We start from the raw sequence: 16,203 nt of genomic DNA, 5'->3' as shown, positions 1-16,203 counted from the left end.
CAGCATTGGCAAGTCATCTCGTTCGTTCGTTCTCGTCTCTCAAACATCATGGCTGCCCCCATGGATGTCACTCGGCAGATTTGCTCTTTAGCAAGGATTTTCGCAGGAATCTCAACATTGGTAACGTTGTGGTATTATATTGTTATACTTCTCCACACTGTCACAATAATGTGTTTTGCCGGAGGAAATTTTACGTATATATTTACCAATATTTAAATAAGTAGATTAATTGTTATTCTCCCAGTCTTAAGGACATGATAGGGTAACATGTTATTTTTCTAGACTAGTTCTGTTTTTAAAGTTTGTTAATGTGTCATTTATAATTATTTTAAGGGAACAAGAGGCCTGAACTGTGGAGGTAATCGGAGGTGTATAACCCGGCGGTATAGGTAAGCATGCACCACGGCTTGTGTCTTACAGTCTATGGTCTTATCTTATCCCAATTCAAATGCAGCCATAATAATACTATAATAACTGTTACTATAATATATTGCACTGACGTTGCTGTTATATTTGGCTCTCTTGCCAGCGAGGATTGCAGCTTTATAGTTAAAAAAGAACGTAAACTTCGATAGTCGCCAAAAACACCTTGAAGACCTTAACAGGAGCCCTTGTACAAGGTTTCTTTGACTATGCATCCACCTCCTGGTACCACAGCACCTCAAAGGCCCTTAAAACAAGGCTCCAGACCTCCCAAAACAAACTGGTCAGGCTCCTACTTGGCCTCACCCCCCGAACCCACCTCACCCCTGCCCACTTTGACAGGCTGGGATGGCTTAGGGTCGACGACAGAGTACAGCATCTTGCAATGGGTCTGGTCCACAAGATTAGATACACCACCAAGATACCCATGTACCTGTCTAAATACTTCCTTAATGTAAACGAAGTTCACACCCACAACACCAGAGGGAGTGCAACAAACCATGTACAACCCAGATTCGGCACAAACAAGGGACTAAATTCTTTTCGCTCCTATGCGACCAAAATGTGGAACGCCCTACCAACAGTCATTAAGACATGTGAATCCCTTGGCTCCTTCAAAACTGCTCTCAAAGGGCACCTACGGATGGCTGCAATTCGAAACTGGCCTCTGTAAAAGCTGAATTTGTATCTGGATTGTACTATGTTTTTGTATGGACGTGGTGTTGGGTGCCTGCACATATGCACACATGGCATCAACGCATGGTGTTGTGTGCAGGCGCCCTACACTCTGTCTTTGTACTATGGATTGTACTATGTTTTTGTATGGACGTGGTGTTGGGTGCCTGCACATATGCACACATGGCATCAACGCATGGTGTTGTGTGCAGGCGCCCTACACTCTGTCTTTCGTTTTCTTTTCTTTTATCCCCCTGTTCCCCTCACTGTATATATACTTTTTTTCCCTTTTCGCTTCCTATATGATGAATTCCTGTTCTGTTCTTTAACTACATAGAAGTGTCTATTTGTTTGTCTCTAAATGTTTTGATGAATTGAACAATGTGGACCCTGTTGTAAACAAGTGTAAGGCTTAATTGGGTCGTCCACTCACAGTTAACAGTCTTTGTATTGAGTTTGTGCTTGAAATGTACTGTAATTCTGCAAACTGTTAATAAAGATTTCAATCAATCAATCAATAGGGGTAGGCAACCTTATCTTAAAATTGCTTGAATATTATTTGTATTAAATTGTGACAACATCCTTGTAAAATAGATAGAGATGCATGGTTCCATCATTTAGAATGTGTTTTGGTACATTTAATTTAACCCCAAGAAGGCTACTTCTTAGGCAATAAAATCAACTCCATATGAATGCAGTCCACTTCCTTAAGTAGATCTAATGTATTGAGAACTATTGACAGCTATCATGTAATTAATTTTAAACCATTCTTTTCCTTCAGACCACATCTCCCACTGACACCAACAGCTTCCTTTCATTCGGGAATTGCATCTTTGTCAACTCCGTCATCGGTGAGGCATTATTCTTTTCTTACCACAGGCTGTTTATGTGACAACTTGAGATTCTAAAATAATGTCTTTTTGCATATTCTGAGGCAATTAAGTTCATAACCACTGGGTATTGAACATGTAGCTTTAGACTATAAGCTTACATTCATGTTTGTAGAAGCATATCTTTCAATACAGGACACCGTGGAGGCATGTACACTATATACACTATGCTTTTGAAGTTATTCCACAGCAGTCTGACATTTCTCACCAAGGACTTTATTTCTCAGATTACAGTCACAGAAGAGCCAGACACTCTGTTCCAAAAGGTGTCTGTGTTAGTCAAAGGTCATGACAAGGCTGTCTTGGATAGCTACGAGTTCTTTGCTTCTCTGGCGGCCAAGGAGCTTGGCATTACTCTCAGCAAAGTGTGAGTCTCAAGAGAACATTCCATGGTCTTTCCACACACAAAGACAAAATTAACAGCAATATTAATTCATCATGTCGCATTTTAAATTCATCCCCCCCCCCCCCCATCTACCTTAGTTTTGAACCTCCCAAGGACATTGAGAGGTTTACACTTTTGAAGTCAGTCCACATTTTCAAGAAGCATAGGGTCCAGTATGAGATGAGGACACATTTCCGGTGCATTGAGGTAAGGAACTTGATTGACTTACCGATTTATACATTGTTGTATTCCGTGTCGCGCAGCGAAAATAGCAATCTATGTATTTTCGAAGCGGCACTCAACTAACTAAAACACATCTGAAAGTCCAATGTTCACTCCATTAATTTGTGATATGGGTTCATTGTTTAACAACGTGTGTGTGTGGATCAGAACATGGTTGCCATGAATACTGTACCTCTTCTCCCTCTCTAGCTGTCTCGTTTAACAGGCTCCACAGCACAAGTTTACCTTGAATACATCCAGAGGAATCTACCAGAAGGTGTTGCCATGGAGGTCTCGAAGGTATGCCTCTATGAATTAGCTCTACACCAGAATCTGTTTTAAGGCAGGGAGGGGGGAACTAATGGTAACCTAATTGTCATTAACATTTCTTCAGAAACTGAAATTACTCAATATCAATGTTATCATTCTCTATACACAGTACAATGCTTAACTATTTTCTAACATCTGCTTTTTTTCAGGAGCATGTACAGTACTCTCCAAAATTAATACTAGGGATTTTACACAAGTTTTGTTTTTTTGTTTCAGACGGCTATGGAAAAGATTCCTGAACACATTCTGGAACCCATGTGGAAGGACCAGCCCACTGACAAGAACTCCAGTCAATCAGAACAGTCATGAACAGCTGCAATTGTATTACCTGAGTCTACACAGTGTGTTGGGGACAGGCCGCAGTAAAATATAAATAAATAACACAAATCTTTAATCTAAAGTTTCAAGGTGTTTGAATGTCTGAATACTGTATGTAGAAAAAAGGACCAGCACAAAAACAATATAACTTAATAATAACAGTTTATTGAATAATCTGGATACACAAACTATAGGTAAAAGCAATGTTTCACCCTGTACGAAATTACATTAATACACACACAGTAATCGTCATAGATGCTAAATGCAGCTGAAGGTAATGATAATGAATAATGAATAATCTTTTCGATGCTATGTATGTACTCATCCACTTGCTTAATTATACCATGCAGTCCACCTAAATGGAAGCAGATGCATTTGTTTCTTCACTCACTTATTCAGTTTTTTCCTTTAATTCGTCACCTGTCTGTATATAAAGAATAGAGAGAACCTGCTCTCCATCCCTCTCTTGACTCAAAGTGTGTTCTTCTCTTACAGCATTACTCATTTATATCAGGCCGAGACATACACAGGTATTGGCTCTGATGCTTGAAAAGCATTACATCTAAATAATTGTCTGGAAGGCTATGCAACCCACAAAAATAAAGGTCTGATCGACGTTTGCTGCTGCTTCTTTATTTAAACATCTTCCTGTAAAAATAACTGCTTTTCAGAGTTTGGGGGAACTGACATGTCATACAAGTTTACAACAGAGAAGTAGTTTGATTAAACCTGCTTGACCAGTTTTCCTTTGCAGTTATCTGAACTACTGTAGGTCTAACTATTCAGGAGCTCTCAATTATTTATTTGGCTCTCATGTACAGTATAAGCCCTCAAACCTTCACATTATCAGCAGGAAATATATTTGGCCTGATGTGATTCTAATGTTTTATCAGTTGATTCACAAGATGAAAATCACAGGAATATGTTAAATATAAGAGACTGTTAACAAAATGTTGACAAATGAGTTGGGTCAGCTTGGTGGCTAGACTAAGCTTATGTTCAATATGAAAGCAAAGTAAAATTTGTGGACTCTACCTAAATCTGGCATTTTCATATAACAATAAATAATGTTAATCTTATTGGTTGATAGAGCTGTTGCCTGCATGACTGCAGTCGTATAATAATTAGGAATTTAAAGAAAACATGTTTGTGAAAGCGAAACACTAAATATGTCTCTACAGCATAACCCCCCCTAGTACTATTTATATGATGTTAAAGACTTAACAATTAGAATTACAATTGTTTAATACAACTGTCCACACTGAATAAGTATAATTCCATTACAATGTGACATTGCATGGGGAGTAGAATTCTTTCAACAGAATACATTGTTTTCTTTTAATTAATCTAACACTACCGGTAATACTAATTTGTATCTCACCTGATGATTCCACATGTCATGTTTCAGTAGTTTTTTCTGCTTCCATCCTGAAAAACAGAATCTCCAGGAAATGGAAAGGGAGGGATATAGGGATTCAGACATAAGAAGCTCACCTTTATTGAGGTGAAGAGCTGGATCTCAGCTGTGGTGTCACTTTGGAAGGAGGGGGAGATATGGAAGCCTTGGTCCTGAGGCCTGGTAGGACTACTGTACTGTGTGCCCCCTTCAGGAGACAACAACAGTCAGTCTGTTAACAATCAGCCACAGGGAGCAACAGAAGGGACTGCAAAGATTGAAAGGGTAGCAGAGAAATACACAAGTGCTAGAGAGAAAAAAGGCAGACAGAGGAAGGAAAAAAGGCAGACAGAGGAAGGGAAAGGTGCAACACCCTGAGATGGACAGGTCCCTGTGAATCCTGTCGATGTTCTACAGCCATGTTTGAATAACTTGCAGTCTCTGAGTGGCTTAGTGGTTAAACTCAGTGTCCCATCCAGAGATAATGGCGTGTCCTTGTTTGTGTCACTGGTTTGCATCACATCTAAATAAATGCCTGCTCATAGGATTGTGCTAATGCCTCATACTCATCATTCTGTTGTTGATTTATTAAATGCCTTGGATTAATAGGCAATGCATGAATTCACTTGCAGAACTTTGGAAGAGTTAAACTATTTTGAAAACGTAAATCAAAGCACATAGGATACCTACTGCAGTAAAAACTAAATAATATTTAATAATACAAAATTAAGTAATCATGCTATATAATTATGTAAAGTACTGGACCTTCATGCAAACAAAGCATGGAAGACTAAGAGTTTGGGGGTAGAATAATACATGACACTGACCAAAATAGTTTTTCGGATTTTCTAAACGTTCTTCTTCACCTGGTTTGAAATATAGCTAGAAATGCTGACAAAAGGCTCTCCTTTAAGAGTTAAACATACAGGTCAGAGTGTTCTTTGTTGGTGCTCCTTTGGGGAAGATGTGCTCCTTTTAAACATGCTACCACTGGGATTTGAGCTGTAAGATATATCATTCTGTGAAATAGCATTTCAGTGCTTTCAAGTGGAATGGTTGCACGTCCTCCAGGCAAACAATGCTTGGTACAGTAGGTGGTTACGTTGTATTGTCCCTTCTTTGAGTGAGATTCCCTTTCCGAAGAAACAATACTGTGACCTTTAATGGTCGAACACATTTCAGCCCTCAGCAAATCTATATCTATATTATATAATATAAAGTATATCATTCAGCATACAGTGCATTTTATTATCATTTAATATCTCCCATAAGAGCTCTTGGTCCTCCAAACTAGCTATAGCAAAGATTTATTTTATAATAATCAGGATGTTTGCAGCAGTCGTTAAATGGTATTGCTATCAAATGTTCAGTTTGTTTAAAATATCACAATAATGTATAAAACAAAATCAGACACTGAGTAGTTATAGTAGTAGTAATATTTGGATGTCATCCATTCTTTGATAAATTGCAGATATGTTGCAAATGGCAACTGTCAGACTTGACTGTGAATGAACAATAAAAAGAGAAGTTGAGTTTATTTTTTACTTTTATTATGTTTTTCTTCATGACTATGGCATACCTCTTAAAAGGGTTCAAAAACACATTCACAAATTCACAGAGGTTATGTTAATTACAGTAAATAAAGATAATAACACTTCAAAAAAACTAGGTACAGTAAGTCATAATTCCTTATACTTAAGTGAAGCAAATATGGAGGTTGCTTTCATGTATAAATGCTTGTAGATATATAATTTCAGTATAGTGTCCATTGATAATGTAGTCTTTAACGATATAGATTGCTGAACACAAACATGAATCTCCCAAACAGCAATACTCGTGACTTAAACTAGCTGCACATTAATGATATAACATTAAATAATCATGTATACTTGACATGTAACTGTGTTATCACCTGAAATAGTGCATCTAAAATAGCATATTTGTTTTTAGATGCTGTACTGCCTGGTGATGTTATAATACAAAACTATCTCCATGTGACAAAGGAAACATTAGGGAGGTCCAAGGTGTAAAAACTAGTCACACTAACACTGCTGCTTGAGGGCTGTTGTGCACTCTGGTTTCTCTATATCTTTCACTTTTATTCTCTCACTCTCACAAACATTGTCACCCCATTTTCTGTTTATTTAGGATCAGATGAATATCTTAAGGCTCACAAGGTGACCACTACAATAACCACAGAACATCTAAGGAACTTCAATGACAAGAATTTGGAGGACAACAGATTCTGTGGCAACCTCAACATGTAAAACTATTTCACAGTACCAAGAAGACCATGTCTTTTATAACAGTAACAGAAGGTGAGAATGCCCTTACACTGTTATGGTATGAGGCATTTTAAGTGTCTCGTGTTGTCATAAGTCATTTTTACATTAGGCTCTTTCTTTGCCAGTAAACAATATCATTAAGCCGACACAGCCGGCTACAGAGTGTTTCGTTAAGATATTCAAAATATTTTTATGATACACAGTTCAGGGGCAATTCTTTTTAACTGAAAACACCTCTGTAGGCCCACTACTACAGAACAAGCGATTGATTATAAATTTAGGGCAGGATGTGTTAAAATCGTCGGCCACCAGGGGGCCCTGGCCACCTCTGGCCTCTGCCATGTGGGGGTGGGGGTGGATGCGGAGGAGAGACTGGTCCATTGTGGTAGCTGTGTAAAAGGATAAAATCACACATTGGATTCTTGGCTTTAGGCCAATATGGGGCACACTCTGATAAGAGTGGAAAGCCCTGATCTTTTATTCTGAAGGATACTCTCTATACTGTGCCTTTGAGAGGCAGGATAAACTCAATATGTAGGCCTATATACATATTATTTTTTCCTTCTTCTATATTGTTCCATGCACTATTTAAAAGTCTGGTTGTGAATACCTGAGCAGGATGCATTGCTTTAATTTACCAACTGCATGTACTTTTATTGAATACTGATAGGATTAACTTTACAACTGGGGCAAAATGGTATGTTTAATTTGTACTTATTACAATCTTAGTAGAGGAATACATTTGAAAATCATGAGGCAAGTTATCATGAAATAAATCAAGTTGAACATGTGACACCAAGGATGTAGAAAAGATTGAGGGAAAGAAGTGGACGGCGAGTTACAAGACCGAAATTGAGCTGTAAGGAAGGGCTCACATGTCAACCTGCTAGATTTAAATTGATGGAGGCAGTCTAACAGTGTACACGTCAGGAAATAGAGAAGAGTAGTATGACCTACCTAAATAGCTAATAGATCAAATAATGCATCAAATCTTACCCTCTTGGGCCTCTGGGGTGGAAGTGGCGTGGGGGCCCAGGGGGTGGCATTCCTCGCCCTCTTGGGTGTGGGGGGCGCCCCCTGAAACCAGGGTGGCCAAGAGGAAGAGGTGGGGGGAGGCCACGCCTGCAGGGGAAGAGGTGAGGCACAGTATTTCAGCGATACTTAAAGACACAGAGATTGCATTTTAAGACAAGCCCATAGTCAAGGAATATTCCCTGCACTTTTCATCAACACTCTTAGACTATGTAAGTCGCAGAAGTGACAATACCTCAAGAGGCCTTGATTTCTTTCCAAGCCACAGTTATAAATATACGCAGAAAAATACGCACATCACTTCGTGGAGGTGCTGGGTTCAAAAAGTAACATATGAAAAGAGAAGGGCACACCAAAAGATAACTTTTATTGACGACGTTTCGAGCCAAGGCTCTTCATCTGGTCAAACTCAAGATGTCAGTGATCCACCCACTTAAATAGACACCCACGGGTCATGTTACTAGTCAGTGGGTGGAACTAACACTACATGGTCATTAGATAAAATACTGAAATATAATTAAAAACAGTGTTACACATTTCTCAAATCCACCACAGTGGAGTAAGACAAAAGGACATCATGATTATTAAAGAATCTAAAACAGTGATTCACATAATCAGGTATTATTAAATAGGCAACAATTCAAATATATACAGCATACAATAAAGAAATTACAAAAAGTGGCTGATGGGGAAGTCCTCGTTCATTCCCTTTGGGGACATTGTATTTAAGGTGTAAATCCAAAAGGATTCACGCTGTAACAATATTCTATTTAGATCCCCTCCTCGCCTGGGGCATTTCACATGTTCAATCCCCTGGTATCTAAGAGTGGCCACAGTGTGTTTTGCGCACAGAAAATGCATTGCAACCGGGCTTTTAGGATCTTGGTTGCGGATGCTGCTTCTATGCTCAGACATGCGTGTCTTTAGAGCCCTGTTCGTCTTGCCAATGTATCCTAGTCCACATGGGCATTTGAGCAAGTATATCACATTTTTTGTTGTGCAGGTTATGGTGCCCTTGATGTCAAAGTTTTTGCCCGTGAGTGGGTGCGTAAAAGTGTGGCTCTTAGTGGTGAAGTTGCATTGTGCGCACCTGCCGCAGGGATCTAAATAGAATATTGTTACAGCGTGAATCCTTTTGGATTTACACCTTAAATACAATGTCCCCAAAGGGAATGAACAAGGACTTCCCCATCAGCCACTTTTTGTAATTTCTTTATTGTATGCTGTATATATTTGAATTGTTGCCTATTTAATAATACCTGATTATGTGAATCACTGTTTTTTTTTTTTAAACATATGTTTATTCATTTTCTTTATATTACAGAAGTATTTTCAACAATTGACATATATTTCCCCCCCCCCACATCCCTCTGGCAGTGAATCACTGTTTTAGATTCTTTAATAATCATGATGTCCTTTTGTCTTACTCCACTGTGGTGGATTTGAGAAATGTGTAACACTGTTTTTAATGATATTTCAGTATTTGATCTAATGACCATGTTGTGTTGGTTCCACCCACTGACTAGTAACGTGAGTGTCTATTTAAGTGGGTGAATCACTGACATCTTGAGTTTGACCAGATGAAGAGCCTTGGCTCGAAACGTTGTCAATAAAAGTTATCTTTTGGAGCATACGAGTGTGCGGGTTCCCTTCTCTTTTCAGTTATAAATAAGAAATTGTTCTTAAATTGTTTTGCCTGGTTAAATAAAAATGTAATAAAAAAACTCACCTGTGCATGGGTGGGAAAGGTGGTCCTCTAAGATGCAAGGGTAACGGTGGAGGGGGCGGCGGGCCCATGCCCATGGGTCCACCCCTACCTCCTCGATGGCCTCTAAAGTCTGGATATGGCCGCATCCTGCCCATCCCTCGCCTGCAATGGAAAGATAGGATGAGTTATCCAATCATCAATGAGTTATTTAAATCCATGGAGTCACGTTACATGGTAAAAGCATTAAAGGAGTTTTCTTGCACACATACTATTTGTATATCTTATCTAATCTAATTTGGCAATATTGTTAGTGATTACATTGTACTGAAAGTGCCATAACCATGAGACAACAATTTTAAGTTAACACAATGTTTTATAAGACATAAGACATGTTAACCAGTAAAGTACCTCATAGGCATAAAGCCGTTTGTGCCAGCGTCCCTCCCTCTACCCCTTCCACGTACAGGTGGGCCAAACCCTTTCATCATCATCATCATGCCCCGTCCACCACGCATGCTTCCTCTGCCCATCCGACCCCCTCGGCCACGAGGCCTAAAGCCACTGCCACGTCCCCTGGAAAGATGATGCAATAAAAAACAAACAGGCAATTACAGATAGAATTTGCAATCGCAAGGTGATGTGTAGTGTGTACCATATTGGAACCTGCATTCTACCATAGCCACTTTCCTCAGCCACAGCAATAACAAGATAACAAAAGCTGTGTTGGCTAGGTAAGCATTTTCTAGTCCATATAACTGTTATAACATGTTATCATGTCTTTGTCCTTTATTTGCCCTGGGTGAAGGGAGTGATATGAGGACTAAAAAACCCTTGGGTTATAGTTAGCTGACCAATTACAGTGCACTGAACTTTCACAGTGATTAACGTTGCTGCGGAATCAGCATGTCAAATGGAATAAAAGCAGTCACCAAACATGGCTGCTGCAGAGGTTTGGTAGAATTCACATATGAGTGGAGACATTGGAGGTTATCCAGGCACAAAGGAACAAAACAGAGCAGAAAACAGCTGGCAACCTTCGTCCACAGCACCTGTCGTATTTTCAGCCAACTCCCTCCCAGTCCTCACACAAAGCTCACAATTGTTTTTTCCTTGGAGGCCCCATTCTTACAAGTATCTGATCTGAGACATGGTAAACAACCGCTTAAGCCTAACGTAATGAGACTCATTGTAAACTTGTAGATCTTTTAACAATGTTAGTGGAGTTAGCTATATTGAGTTTGTGCAACATGTTTAAAATGTTGAACTACCTCCCCCCAGACTCCCTGTGACCGTAGCTGGATCCCAGGTTGTATGAAATCCCAGTGAGACTACCAGTTATGTTAATCAAAAGCAATTGTCTCACTGTATTGATGATCCATTTTTGCCCTTGGAAATGGTATCTAACAATGGGCAAAGACAAATGCCCGGTAGATATCTATATCTCATGTCAGCAAATGACCAACCGAGCTTTGTTTCCCGTTACTGGTTCCTCAGATGTATCCTTGGATGTTTCCATGGTTTCTGCTGGTACTTGCTCTTCTGTGTCTGCATCCATCTGGAAGAGATAACAAAGTCAACTAATAATACATGATTTGATTGCCATGTTAACAATATAAAATTCTCATAAGATAATGTCACAAAGTGCTTTATGTCTACTCCAATGCAGTGTAATATTTGTCTTTTTAGCTGAATTGTTTCTAATCTGTCCTGAGTCTCTTCACAAGGCCTTTACCACATTCAACAAATGAAGGGGAAAACCCAAAACATACATGTACATCCAGCCCACAAACAAACCTGCCTTGTTTTTGTTTCGTAATTTCCTGTATGGTATGGTATGTGTGTTTCATATATAGTATTTTTTAGTTATCATCTTGGTCTATAAGGAACATTTATTTCAGCCTGGAGGTCAATGATAGGAATCACAGAAATATCTTTAAGCCTATATCATGGTAGTACCCATCTGTTCTGAGTCTGACAAGAAAATGTACTTTCAATGTCCCAACACACTTTTACCTTTTCCCACGTCTCTCTAAAATGGAACAATAGTAGCAAAAGAATATTCACTATTTACCATAAATAACTCACTCACTCAACAGATAATTGAAATAGATTTGAAACATGAAACATTGTATAATGTATAACAATGCATTTGCCTACATCACAGGCAGTATCGTGTCTATAGTTAGGCTTTAAAGACTGGGCATACCTTCCATAAGGCCATCTAAGCCAGTGTCAGCTTTGGGAGCGCAGCAGTCCAAAGCTGATAGTAGGCAGATTATTAATAGTTCACATGCCTGTCAATACTATAAAATCTAACACCTGCAACACTAAACTGGAACAGGGGGACACACACAACAGGACTAACTGCATCCAAACAAATTGTTTCTTGTTTTGTTTTTTTAGATGTAATTCAACTGGGTAATGTAGCCTAGTTTTTTTTTAGCATTACTTTATGTGTAAAATTGCTTGTAACTTTGTTTCTTATTAGAGCCATACATAAATAGTATTAGCCTATCTAACATCTAGTCCTATTAAGAATCCATGATGACCAATACCTTGATCATTTCTGGACACATGGGGAAACAGAATGAGTGACACAAAAAACACCTATTAGACTTATCTAGGGCACACACTGTCCCAACATGCCCATTCTGACATGCATTTGGTTAATGGTAATAGAATATGCCTCAAGGACAGGCGTCCTCCATAGAAGAATGTGTTCATAACCTCCAGGATAATTGGGTTAATTCTGTACTAAGAGCTTGTCAAAGACGTTTAATTATAAATAATTTGAAATTGGCTTATTAATTTCGGCCTATAGGCAATAATTAGGAATATGATGTGGATTGCACTTAACCTTCTTTAAATATACTAACTAAAATACAGCTATTAATGTACAGTATAGTATAGTCTATATAGTCCTACTCGTACCTTTGTACCAAGCAAGAAAACTGTGAGATTTACATCATATATAGGGTATTCTGTGCTTGTCTTTGCAAACTGTTAATAAAGTAAAAATCTAATCCCACCCAAATTACTCCAAACTTGTCATGGCAAACATTCATTTTTAACACTGTTCAAGCATGTACATGAGAGTAAAAATGAACTTTTCTTCGTTTGTATGATAGGCAATCTATCACAATGTGAGCTCGTGGTAAAAAGCATCTCATCTACAATGCAAATCGAATTTTAGGCCTGCAAAGATAATCACATCTTTCCTTTGCGAGGTCATTATCACAATCGGTCGCTACTAACTAACAAGAATCACAAGATCATTGAGTTCCGAGAAAAAAAAAGAGAAAGAGCACATTAGATTAGACCTAAGATTAAGAAGTGTTTAAAATCTGTTGATTTTATACAAGGGGCGTTTCTTTGATTTACAATGCTTTGCCGTGCCTGTTCCTGTGAAATGTGGAGCAGGAATATGTCTTACTTACAATTGTGGCGAATTCGAGGTAGTTCCAGAACAAAATAGTCGACAGAGCCAAACTGTGATAACAAAAATATTTCTTAGATTTTTATTTATTTATATATTTTATATACAAAATAGTCTTCTTAGCTCCCAGTGCCTCCCACGCTTTGAAATGGCGGCTTCTGCAGAACCATCCATCCAGGGTTGGGATGTCTTTGTGGGGATTGGAATAGAATACGTTGTACCACAGAGTCCCGCCTACGGGGAAAACACTGGAATCCGAATGGCTGCTTATTTCTCTCCCTACATTCCCATTGGTGGAGGATAGATCGACAGGTTTACCCATTTTACGTGGCTGCTGAAGTGGTTCATTGATAAAGCCCCAAGTTCAAATCATTTCACACATTTATTCATGTTAATGAGTAGGCATAGCATATTATGCTAAAGATAAATATTGGCAACAATCAGAAGCTGAAATATTATGGTCACAGAATTTAGGACAATATTCTGTAGGCCTACTGCATGAAATTTAATTATCATAGTTCACAATCACACGTATACAATTTGATTTCCCTCTACTAAGATAAGTAAGTCCAAGACCAAATACAAAGTCTACAACCTACGCAATGCATAATGAAAAAGACCATATACAAAACAATTGTCAAGTGCCCATTGTAGAATATTTACACTGAGGGGCAAATATAAGAAAAACATAACAATTAACAACATAAAAATAATATTAACCTTGAACAGTTACATCATGTCGGCGTCGCCAAACGAAACTGACGACAATGACACCAAATGCCGAGTGTCAGCTTATGCGTAAATGTGTGGTCTGGTCAAATTTGCGCACCATTACGCGCGGTCTAAAATGTCCGAAAGTGTGTTGATGTAGTCAATTGTATATTTCAGGGTTTGTATTTTGGTCAGAGGCTGTCCCTTTTTGCTGTAATGCGGCGGCAGGTAGTCACGGAGCTCATGCAAGGCTTCTGCAAGACTCCTCATCCTCATCTTCTCCCTCTCGCTGGCCTTCGAGCGTGTTTTGATCGACATCTTTTGTTTGGACTGACTCTGGTGTCTTCTCGCTGCACGAAGAGCCTGAGCCGCGCCGTGTCCTCCCGGGAAGCCAAATGAGAAATCCATGGCATTCTGAAGCAGTCCGCATGAGTTGGAGGACGTCTCGGGCGACGAGCACATCGAGTCGAAGGAGGATTGTGACGGTGAATTGGAATGAAGTGAATCCTGTCCATCTCCAAACACACTGGGCTCAAGTAGTGAATCCTGGTCATCTCCAAGTCCGAACACACTCGACTGGGTTTTCCAGTCCCATTCCTCCAATATCTTGGCTGAAGCGGAATCGACATCTATGGCACAATCCATGTTAGAAATAATCCTGTCAGGTTTTCATGCAGCAGGAACGGTATTCGGGTGGATAACAGCAAATTCTGATTGACGGACTGATCGCCGGTCCGTTTTTATAAGGAAGAACATCTCCGGCACTTTATGAGTTCACAGCTTGGGCGAAAAGTTCAAAGAAAACTCAAGTGCCAAAATGTGACCTTCTAGAGAAGGAGGACGTCGTTCGTTCTCACTGCGGTGTGAATAAGGGCAAATAGGCTGATAATGTGTAATAGAAAGAAAAATAATTAGATTGTCTTCTGTGTGAAATGAGTCTTTAAGACGGCATGACAACAATTATCAGTTTGATGTGATCTGCCTAATGAAGGAAGCCGAAAGGATGCAGTTACACCTGGGATTTTGACACCTCTCTGGGAAATCAGGCATGCGTGCGTCTTCTGTCTGGAAGGTAAACATGAGGGTAATGATGTCTGAACTGGGCATGAATAATGTAACGTAACTTGAGTGTATTTGAACCTTTTAAAGATATAACAAATAGACTATATACGCTTATTTAACAAGACTTCCTTTACAATCTCCTATAACATAAGAGAAGCCCTTGCCTTGACCAATAAGCCCGGCAGTGATTAAGTTATATGACAAAGTAGTAGCAGCCGACTTTTTGAAGGTGGCGTGGCAGCGATGGACGTCATTACACAGCAGCGTTGAGGATGCAGCTGTCAGCGGGACAGTGCTAGGACTGAGCTGCCAGGTCTTTCATGTCTCAAAAAGGTGTGCAACGCGTCACTAATGATCAAGGGAGACCAGCAGTGATGGGTTGTAAACCTGAGGTTTGCACCAGCTGAGCTGATGATGACTCATGTCTAAATTTGTCTAAATTAGTTGAGCCCGCCTTTGGATAATAATGGCAGTGCGTATCATTTGCGTATTTGTTGGCCAGGAACCTAAGAACAAGATTTGGACAGAGCGCACAACTATAAGCATTCAGTTTCAGCGGTAGAGTGAAAATCTTTGATTCCCATGCAGGTTTCACAGTGTGAACCCTGCATGGGAATCAAAGATTTTCACATTGTGTCACATTGCGTGAACTTCACACAATATTAACATGAACAGTGACACATAGGAACATTGTATGTGGATTTGTTTGAGGGGAAAGACATTATATATATAGTTTTTAACATACACAATAAAATATAAAATAGTTACTTACTGGGGCACCTGCTGGCCTAGCGGTCCAGGCACATGCCACATATAGGCTCTGCGTGTCGCATGTTCGAATCTCGTTCATGATGACCTTTGCTGCATGTCTCTTTCCTGACCGTCTTTGCTTGAAAAACTATCAATGAGGCAGAAAAGCCAAAAACAAATCTAAAGACAAAACAAAAAATGTTACTGGCTTAGACACAATAGGCTACATCTGCATTGGGTCTCTGAATGACTCGGTAGTGACAGTACAATAAAAATCAATATGATGAACAAATCTATCGCAATGAATACACAGCATTAATATTGTACACTGAACTACTGTAAGTGTACAGTGCATCCTCTTCATTCTTGCTACAGTGCGGAATGGAATCTCACTCAGGATCAAAGGTTTACTTTATCCTATCTATCTTTAACAGGCTTCAAGGTAATGTATGCGCAGTCTATCAACAGTGACTGAATACAAGTCTCCCATCAGTACATACAGAATACTATAGTAATCCACATTCAACTGTGCCAGTTAGTAGTAATCCAAAAGAACAAAGTGCCAATATATATTTCTATA

At 39.3% G+C, this 16,203-nt stretch overlaps 3 protein-coding genes across 4 annotated transcripts; 1 reads left to right on the top strand and 2 right to left on the bottom strand.

The window, feature by feature from the left end:
• Positions 1–3,863, top strand: mrps10 (mitochondrial ribosomal protein S10). The gene is made up of 7 exons (XM_080790479.1): positions 1–120; positions 334–389; positions 1,880–1,949; positions 2,216–2,355; positions 2,472–2,580; positions 2,806–2,895; positions 3,142–3,863. Exons 1-7 carry the CDS (start codon positions 49–51, stop codon positions 3,232–3,234), a joined length of 630 nt encoding a protein of 209 aa, XP_080646605.1. The 5' UTR covers positions 1–48; the 3' UTR covers positions 3,235–3,863.
• A 2,310-nt stretch (positions 3,864–6,173) lies between these two features.
• Positions 6,174–13,273, bottom strand: LOC308333942 (uncharacterized protein). Of its 2 annotated transcripts, XM_080790480.1 has the most exons (6): positions 13,102–13,273; positions 11,128–11,219; positions 10,073–10,237; positions 9,686–9,826; positions 7,921–8,046; positions 6,174–7,313 (listed from the first exon to the last, which is right to left on the bottom strand). In XM_080790480.1, exons 2-6 carry the CDS (start codon positions 11,217–11,219, stop codon positions 7,217–7,219), a joined length of 621 nt encoding a protein of 206 aa, XP_080646606.1. In that variant the 5' UTR covers positions 13,102–13,273; the 3' UTR covers positions 6,174–7,216. The 2 variants fall into 2 exon arrangements, with proteins under 2 accessions (XP_080646606.1, XP_080646607.1); XM_080790481.1 differs by lacking the exon at positions 13,102–13,273 and having other exon boundaries at positions 11,028–11,137.
• A 658-nt stretch (positions 13,274–13,931) lies between these two features.
• Positions 13,932–14,456, bottom strand: msgn1 (mesogenin 1; the record flags this gene model as incomplete). The annotated part of the gene is made up of 1 exon (XM_080791459.1): positions 13,932–14,456. One exon carries the CDS (start codon positions 14,454–14,456, stop codon positions 13,932–13,934), a length of 525 nt encoding a protein of 174 aa, XP_080647585.1.
• Between the last annotated feature and the right edge of the window lie 1,747 nt (positions 14,457–16,203).

The sequence above is a fragment of the Protomyctophum bolini genome (assembly GCF_963924005.1).
Source record: "Protomyctophum bolini genome assembly, chromosome: 19".
Lineage (NCBI taxonomy): Eukaryota > Metazoa > Chordata > Actinopteri > Myctophiformes > Myctophidae > Protomyctophum > Protomyctophum bolini.
The sequence above is the reverse complement of the archived record's forward strand: the minus strand, read 5'-3'. Positions and strand labels throughout refer to the sequence as shown.

Excerpts from the sequence above, each read along its gene's own strand:
- mrps10 (XM_080790479.1), top strand. The coding sequence starts at position 49 with ATGGCTGCCCCCATGGATGTCACTCGGCAGATTTGCTCTTTAGCAAGG. Across the intron at positions 390-1,879 it reads TGTATAACCCGGCGGTATAG|ACCACATCTCCCACTGACAC; the intron begins GTAAGCATGCAC and ends CTTTTCCTTCAG. Across the intron at positions 2,896-3,141 it reads TTGCCATGGAGGTCTCGAAG|ACGGCTATGGAAAAGATTCC; the intron begins GTATGCCTCTAT and ends TTTTTGTTTCAG.
- LOC308333942 (XM_080790480.1), bottom strand. The coding sequence starts at position 11,219 with ATGGATGCAGACACAGAAGAGCAAGTACCAGCAGAAACCATGGAAACA. Across the intron at positions 8,047-9,685 it reads CCTTTCCCACCCATGCACAG|GCGTGGCCTCCCCCCACCTC; the intron begins GTGAGTTTTTTT and ends CTTCCCCTGCAG. Across the intron at positions 7,314-7,920 it reads CACCCCAGAGGCCCAAGAGG|CTACCACAATGGACCAGTCT; the intron begins GTAAGATTTGAT and ends CCTTTTACACAG.